This window comes from Saccoglossus kowalevskii, chromosome 8 (genome assembly GCF_978046115.1).
Source record: "Saccoglossus kowalevskii chromosome 8, keSacKowa6.1, whole genome shotgun sequence".
NCBI lineage: Eukaryota > Metazoa > Hemichordata > Enteropneusta > Harrimaniidae > Saccoglossus > Saccoglossus kowalevskii.
The window spans coordinates 9175838-9184515 of NC_140648.1; the positions used below are offsets into that span (position 1 = coordinate 9175838).

At 34.7% G+C, this 8678-nt stretch overlaps 1 protein-coding gene across 1 annotated transcript; it reads left to right on the top strand.

Moving 5' to 3' along the window:
• The first annotated feature begins 752 nt into the window (after positions 1–752).
• LOC102805370 (cyclic AMP-dependent transcription factor ATF-4-like) lies at positions 753–3183 on the top strand. The gene is made up of 3 exons (XM_085502141.1): positions 753–912; positions 1596–1832; positions 2233–3183. Exons 2-3 carry the CDS (start codon positions 1673–1675, stop codon positions 3033–3035), a joined length of 963 nt encoding a protein of 320 aa, XP_085358267.1. The 5' UTR covers positions 753–912; positions 1596–1672; the 3' UTR covers positions 3036–3183.
• The last annotated feature ends 5495 nt before the right edge of the window (positions 3184–8678 follow it).

The window sequence follows — 8678 nt, forward strand, 5'->3', positions numbered from 1 at the left end:
TTCTGTTCTATGGGGCGGTCGCGTCGTATTCAATAATAATAATAGTTTACTGCATCTTTAGAAATGCATATTTCATTCAGTATATAGCAATAGAAATATTAATCAATACAAAAAATAAAATATAACAAGTAAGATTTTAAAAATATGACTGACATATTATCTGTAGTTCCATATTCGGCATGTGTTATTTACACAACCAGCAACATAACAAAACATGTCTAAAAAAATATAACTATTGGTATTGGTAAGCCCCCTCCCCGCCACACACGCGCATATCTTCACCGCATCACAGTCACTCATACACCGCATCCACTCAAAGTGACAACGTTTCTAAAATTATCTCAGAGGGAAAACTACGTTCGGTCAAAAAGAAATCACCTCGTCGTTGACGTCATTTTCAAGAGCTGTCCAATAAAAAGACAGGGATCACATGCTCTTCGGGTCTATAGCCAATCACAGTTTAACGATTTCACAACGCAGGTCAATATTTTCTGATGCAATCCTTTCGGGCGAAGTGCACCCAACTTATTGCCATGTAAATACTCAAATATATAATCCTTTTGAGAAAAACACAAAAACTTGATATTTTCAATAATAAATCTTACACAACCTTTCTAATTAGTTGAAATTATTTCACCGGAATATATGTGACTATAGTTCCTTCAATAAGGTTATCAAGCAAATGGTGCCGCCAGTTTAATTAGCGGATTGATTTGGATTGCGCGGAGGTGAAGCGGTTCTAAGGCACGAGAGATCAGAATGTTTTTTCTGCATTCATTTCCTGCTATTCTGACAAATGTGACACACCAGTAACTCGCGGAGACGGGATCTATTGACGAAATGGCGCTCTAAAATAAAACCAGCACCCACATAACTGCAATCTACGATTGCACAGAAGACAATAAACATGGCGTAAGTAGTTCGATGTTTTTTTTCATTTGATTTTGAGCAATATTTGCCCGTTTTACGTAGTATGAACAGTCTCGAAAATACCTTTTCATCCATGTCTTGACATAAAAAATGCCACGTCATCGCACAAACGTGCTAGGTTTTTTTTCACAACAGAACTTTATATATATTTGTTGTCAACTATCTTTCCATTTATTGTGGAATTTGTTTATATATTATTTTTAGTTAGGGGTATGTGCAATCTAATGTTATGTAAGCATGACTCATTGTTTGTTTACTATCCGTATCTAGTTGATACGCACCAGATACCTACAGACAATTTCGTGGTTAGTTCAAGGATGATTAAATTGTTCGTAAATTACATTTTACAAATGTAGAACCAAAAGAAATTACAAGTGTTCGAGCTCGCGATTTGATACCGTATGGCATAAAACAGATACCAATTTAACGTTGTGAATGGCGCCTACATGTCATGTGAGTGGTGCGTGTTCCCGTTTGTGTTAAGACGTGACTTTGAAAAATTATTATAATGAGCTAATTTGCACACAATGGTTCCTCTCACGGACGTCAACAACAATTCGATTTTTGCCAGCTGTTGAAAAATTTAGAGAGTGGGTTGCTCGATATATTTTTGACTTGGTAGTTTGTAAAATTATATGCTGATATGGATGTGTTTTTAATTACAGACCCCTTGCGACCACGAACCCAATTATTGGGAAATCAAATACCGGATTCATAAAACGAGAGAAAAATAGTGGTGAAGATGTTGAGTTTAGGATACGACGAAGATTCTCCCTTCAACTCCCTTTTTGGGGAGCTTGAAGGCGGGTTATTACAGGAGACTGGAGTCAAAGGTACTCCCTATCCCCAAGACGGGATCTGTGGCGGTGATCTATTGCAAGAATTGGATGAGCTGGCAGAAAGTAAGTACCGTAGTAGACCTGGTTATATCATTATACTGGGCTTGAAATTTTTCTGCAGTGAATTTCAAGGCCAACAAATATAACATTACCTCCGACTCTTAACGTGTGAAGATGTGGTTGAAATATGGTACTATCAATGCATTTTGGTGGCGCATATATATATATATATATATATATATATATATATATATATATATATATATATATATATATATATATATATATATATATATATATATATATATATATATATATATATATATATATATATACATACATATAGGCAATGACTTTCATGAATTTTGAATTCTGGTTTTGTTGTAACAAATATTTCAGTCAATTTGAGTTGTAGAATATTGTGACTGAAAAATTAATGCTATAAATTTTATTCCCATTTCAGGTCCACTCGCAGATTGGTTAACTGAAAAAGTTGATTTTGGTTCATTGGAATTCCAAGACGATGGCAGTCTCATACCTGACAGTGAATTTAACTCTCAACTTGCTGAAATGCCCCCAGTGTTGGTTAATTCAGAAGTTGATGAGTTACAGGAGTTGGCAGTGAGCCCAGCCGACTTGGAATTACTGAACAGTCTTGTCGTCAATTCTGAAGTACCGCCACAGCCAGTCTCCCCTGGAGAAAATACTGCACCACATTTATTAGCATTGTCCCCAATGAGCAGTCCTCCACCATCCAGAAGTGATTCACCAATGCCATTTTTATCAATCCCAGAAAACACTGATATCCCTTCTTTGATCCCAGCTGCGACTCTACTGGGCGTTCTAGTCCAGCAAAGCCAAGAACAGTTGTATTTATCAAACCAGTCAATTTCATCTGAAACTTCCTTGAGCTTGCAGAATTCCCCATCCCCATCACCATCAGTTGTGTCATATACATCCAGTGAGGTCCAAGAAGAGGTCATCAGTGATTCCCCAAAAAGATCCAAGTCTAAATTAAAAACCGCCTCTGGTACCAAATATGGAAAGTTCACTGATAGGAAATCCAGAAAACGTGACCAAAATAAAGCAGCAGCAACCAGATACAGAGAAAAGAAAAAAGCAGAGGCTGATGGTATACATACAGAGGAAGAAAGACTAGTTGCTAAAAACACATCTTTAAAAGAACAAGTAGATTCCTTAACCAGAGAAATACAATATATGAAAGAACTAATGGTTGATGTGTACAAAGCTAAAGGGATGATTTAAAAATATAATTTGTATTCTATTTTATTTTGAAAATTCATTTATTTAGATGGTATAATTAAATTTATTATTTGTGTAGGATTTTATTAGACTAGATGGTTATCGTCCATTGTATTTTTGTGTTAATAAAATAGGATGTCATATTGAATAATTGTTTGTGTGACATTTATTGAACAATTTTAAAAAAAATCAGACACTCAAAATTTCCCAGGTCAATGCAATATATTTGAAACTAAATATCAATATTTAAATATTTAAACCTGGTTTAACTGCTCTTTGTCTCTAGATGCTGGTTTTACAGTTTACTTTTGAAAATTAGAGTTAACCCTTCTTTGAAAACTACCGGTAACCATTTTGAGTACTGGAACCAATTGGAAATATTGCCTTGCCATGTTATTAAAAAACTCCTATTTTTGGCATGGTAGTGGTGGGGAAAAAAAGCCTTGTCAATTAGAGAAAACCTAACAGTGTACACATGCCAAGCTGTTGCATAGAGAAGCAAATGTTGAAATAACAGAATGGCCAAAATGAAGCCTGAATTGCTTGAATTTATTACTACAAAATTGGGCCAAACCTAAGACGTGTCTTTGACCAAACTAAAAGATGCTTGGTATTCATTCTCTAGGTACAAGTATACATACTTTACAACAAGATTTGCAAATGAAGGGGATGCCTTCATGCAAGCACAGTCCTGTGATACAAGTTATAACTTGATGTGAAACCTACCGGTAATCAAGGGATAGATTTAAGAGATAAAGTGGCTTATTTCTGCTGTTGGCCTGTAGAGGGGGTAGTTACACGGGGTCAATAATTGAGGTCACAAGTATGGATGTTCATCTAATGAAACCGTACGCGATTTAGTGTTTATAATAGATTACTGTCTTCACAATGGCTACACTACTAGCGTCATCAACGTAAGTATTATTTGTTAACCTTTTATTCACGTCTTAAGATCGACAGTTTTTACACTGGGCCGAGTAATAATAGAGATCTCTGTCGACGGGATACTGTTTTGTGGTTGTGTGTGAGGCCGGGGTGTTATGTGGGGAATAGATCTACCATGGAAGGTACTTCCATACTTCCTTGTCGTTCATGAATAATAGATAGAGGATGAACGAATTATGACAGCAGTACTTAATAAGAAAATAAATAGTGAATGGTTCAGTGTTATAAGGACACAGACAACATCAATAAAGCACTGATAATAAATACAAACGAAATACAACTGCTGAGCAAACACAAAAAATGCTCGTCAAATTAGAAGAACAATTGACTGTTGGAACAACAAATTAAATGACATTAATGAATTAATGAAAATAAAATTGCAGAAAATTCAGAAAGCTGTTTAAACTAGAAAATTTCTTAATTTCAATTAAAAAAAAACTTTGTCAATTTCGACCAAGTAACCATGATTTCAAAAACAAATAAGAACGACAGTCAAGGCAAAAAACAGCAGTAGAAAAAAAATGTGCATCCTTTGTACTGACAATGAAATCAAAGATGAATATCACTTCATCATGATATGCCACTTCTTACAATGATAAAAGAGAATAACTAAATGAATTTTCACGATAAATTTTACCAATTTCAAAACACTCTTAGCTAATGTCAAATTTATATTTAAAAAAAAAAATTAAAGAGTAATAATAAATATTAAAATGAAGCTTACACATGAATTATCAAAAGTAATACTGTTTTACTTTTGTTTTACTTTTGTTTTTCTTTTGTTTTTCATATTGTTCTGTATTGTTTTTTGTATTTTTGCTATGTACTGTACTGGTACCAGTAATTATTTGATTTCCTCCCAGAGAATTTTATGTGTTCTATTAAACTAACTAAACTATCCTCCAGACAGCCAAAATATGGATACCTGTGTAAAACATTTCAGGAAAAATTGTATAAACATTTTACACACTGTTTTTATTTTGTGACATGGGTTATATATGATATGGATATCATAAGCAGTATTTACAATTTGGTCCCTATTTGGTGGCACATATAACGACAGATTTCCAATTTATACTAGTGGTTAAGGCGAACAATCGGTTACCACAGTATCTCATACCCCGGCATGGACCACAGCTGTATTCTTTCTATCTGTGTATCTGTATTGCAGCAATTAAATACAATCACTGGAATCATAATTTGTTGTCTTACCTTTCCTTAAGTAATGCAGATAACATTGCAATTCTTGTTTGAAGGACTTCAAAATTTAGAATTGGAATTTAATTTCTTTCCACTAAATTTTCAACAAACAACTTTTTTTTATACTTGTAGGAGGAACTGGAAAAAAAGCTCAAAAACACTATTCCTTTGTTCGTTTTTCTTTTTCTTTTCTCTCTAGGAAATAAATAAGTGTTGATTATATTTTCTCAGTTTAACCACATGCTATCAATATAATTATGGTTTGGGGGATGCATTTGTAAATATGACATATTGGTCTTGACATAATTACTACGATCATGTAACAGGATCTCGCCACGTGTCGCAAATTTTTAATTCTTTGTTTTTGCAGAGGGATTACAGCAATTCTGTTAGTTGGGATCCGCTTAAGGCCCACTCGACTAGTGCCAAAATCACACTCTCATTTGTCGATTTCTTTTTTGACCCAAACATGGGAAACAATATACATATGATGATAATAATAATTGCTATGTTGAAATTATATTCATTTGCTGTGATAGTATTTATTACAAGTCATCGTGCACATGAACGGCAAAGAAGATTCAAAAAACAATTATTCCTTCACATCGGTGTGCTGTAATTTTGCGGTATTGCACTGAGTATTTTCATCCTACCATATTAGGAAATGTGAATTCCAAATATGGAATTATTATGCGCGTAAGCATCCTCTAATAATAGAAAACAAACATGGCTGGACTCCACCAAAAAAAGTTCGCTAAATCTGTTCTAAACGTTTTGGATTTCGGCATTCCCATGATGTATCCCAGGGAGGAAAAGATGTATAGTAATGGTTATGCTATGCCGACAAGAGGTGTTGCAGTCTCATGATCATGTTTTTTATAAATTTGCTAATACAATATTCATTGTAATGTTTTTATTGCCCATTATTTTTTATAAATTTGTTCTCTTCTGTCAAATTTGGGAAATCATTGATGGTTTGCTTTCCAGTTTCTTCGTATAATCTCTTTCTTTGATTGTTGTACAAAGAGCAAGTTGTGATAAAATGTTTTTATCTTCTACTTCATTCTTTGATAAAAGATTACTATGAGTGTTGATGTTGTCACAAGTTGACCACTCCCATTTTTCTACATCCCTTTTACCCCAAACTTCTATTTAATATTGAAAACAATACATTTCACTGTGGTTTTTTATTGCAGCCCTATACCTGATTTGAGGAAAGATACAATAGTATCTGCTGTTATTTTTGATCTTGAAAAAAGGAGGTACTTACATCTCGCTAATTTGACCAAATATTATGTAAGTATTATGGGATCAGATAGAATTACTAGAACACAGTGTATGCCTGGACATGTTCTGATACCAGAACACAGTGTATGCCTGGACATGTTCTGATACTAGAACACAGTGTATGCATGGACATGTTCTAATACTCGAACACAGTGTATGCATGGACATGTTCTAATACTAGAACACAGTGTATGCATGGACATGTTCTGATACTAGAACACAGTGTATGCATGAACATGTTCTAATACTAGAACACAGTGTTTGCCTGGACATAATCTGATACCAGAACACAGTGTATGCCTGGACATGTTCTAATACTAGAACACAGTGTATGTCTGGACATAATCTGATACTAGAAAACAGTGTACATGTATGTCTGGACATGTTCTGATACTAAAACACAGTGTATGTCTGGACATGTTCTAATACTAGAACACAGTGTATGCATGGACATGTTCTGATACTAGAACACAGTGTATGTCTGGACATGTTCTAATACTAGAACACAGTGTATGCCTGGACTTGTTCTAATACTAGAACTACAGTGTATGTCTGGACATGTTTTGATTCTAGAAAACAGTGTATGTCTGGACATGTTCTAATACTAGAACACAGTGTATGTCTGGACATGTTCTAATACTAGAACACAGTGTATGTCTGGACATCTTCTAATACTAGAACACAGTGTATGTCTGGACATGTTCTAATACTAGAACACAGTGTATGTCTGGACATCTTCTAATACTAGAATACAGTGTATGTCTGGACATGTTCTGATACTAGAACACAGTGTATGTCTGGACATCTTCTAATACTAGAATACAGTGTATGTCTGGACATGTTCTGATACTAGAACACAGTGTATGTCTGGACATGTTCTAATACTAGAACACAGTGTATGTCTGGACATGTTCTAATACTAGAACACAGTGTATGTCTGGACATCTTCTAATACTAGAACACAGTGTATGTCTGGACATGTTCTGATACTAGAACACAGTGTATGTCTGGACATGTTCTAATACTAGAACACAGTGTATGTCTGGACATGTTTTAATACTAGAACACAGTGTATGTCTGGACATGTTCTAATACTAGAACACAGTGTATGTCTGGACATGTTCTAATACTAGAACACAGTGTATGTCTGGACATCTTCTAATACTAGAACACAGTGTATGTCTGGACATGTTCTAATACTAGAACACAGTGTATGTCTGGACATGTTTTAATACTAGAACACAGTGTATGTCTGGACATGTTCTAATACTAGAACACAGTGTATGTCTGGACATGTTCTAATACTAGAACACAGTGTATGTCTGGACATCTTCTAATACTAGAACATAGTGTATGTCTGGACATCTAATACTAGAATACAGTGTATGTCTGGACATGTTCTGATACTAGAACACAGTGTATGTCTGGACATGTTCTAATACTAGAACACAGTGTATGTCTGGACATCTTCTAATACTAGAATACAGTGTATGTCTGGACATGTTCTGATACTAGAACACAGTGTATGTCTGGACATGTTCTAATACTAGAACACAGTGTATGTCTGGACATGTTCTAATACTAGAACACAGTGTATGTCTGGACATGTTCTAATACTAGAACACAGTGTATGTCTGGACATGTTCTACCGGTAATACTAGAACACAGTGTATGTCTGGACATGTTCTGATACTAGAACACAGTGTATGTCTGGACATGTTCTACCGGTAATACTAGAACACAGTGTATGTCTGGACATGTTCTGATACTAGAACACAGTGTATGTCTGGACATGTTCTAATACTAGAACACAGTGTATGTCTGGACATGTTCTGATACTAGAACACAATGCAAAACTCACATAATACATGCTTGGAAATTAGCAAGAACATCAGGGGAAAAAGGTAGAATGGAAAACTCACAAGTTTTTAGTATTTTTAGAAATGTGTATTTGCCTGGCAATTTGCAGGACATCATTAATTTGAGCGTGATTTTCCATTACATCACTTGCATAGCCTAGCTTTTGGTTATATACATTTTATCTACATACAGCCTGAATTTCATACCTATAATACGTATGTCCTCCTGCCTTGGAGTATGACAATTGTACCAATGGATCAACAAATTTTTTAGATTTTGTCTGAAACATCTGATTGGCCTTTTATGGTCACATGATATACATGTAACTAATTTAAGTGTGATATTTATTGAAGT

Excerpts from the sequence above, each read along its gene's own strand:
- LOC102805370 (XM_085502141.1), top strand. The coding sequence starts at position 1,673 with ATGTTGAGTTTAGGATACGACGAAGATTCTCCCTTCAACTCCCTTTTT. Across the intron at positions 1,833-2,232 it reads ATTGGATGAGCTGGCAGAAA|GTCCACTCGCAGATTGGTTA; the intron begins GTAAGTACCGTA and ends TTCCCATTTCAG.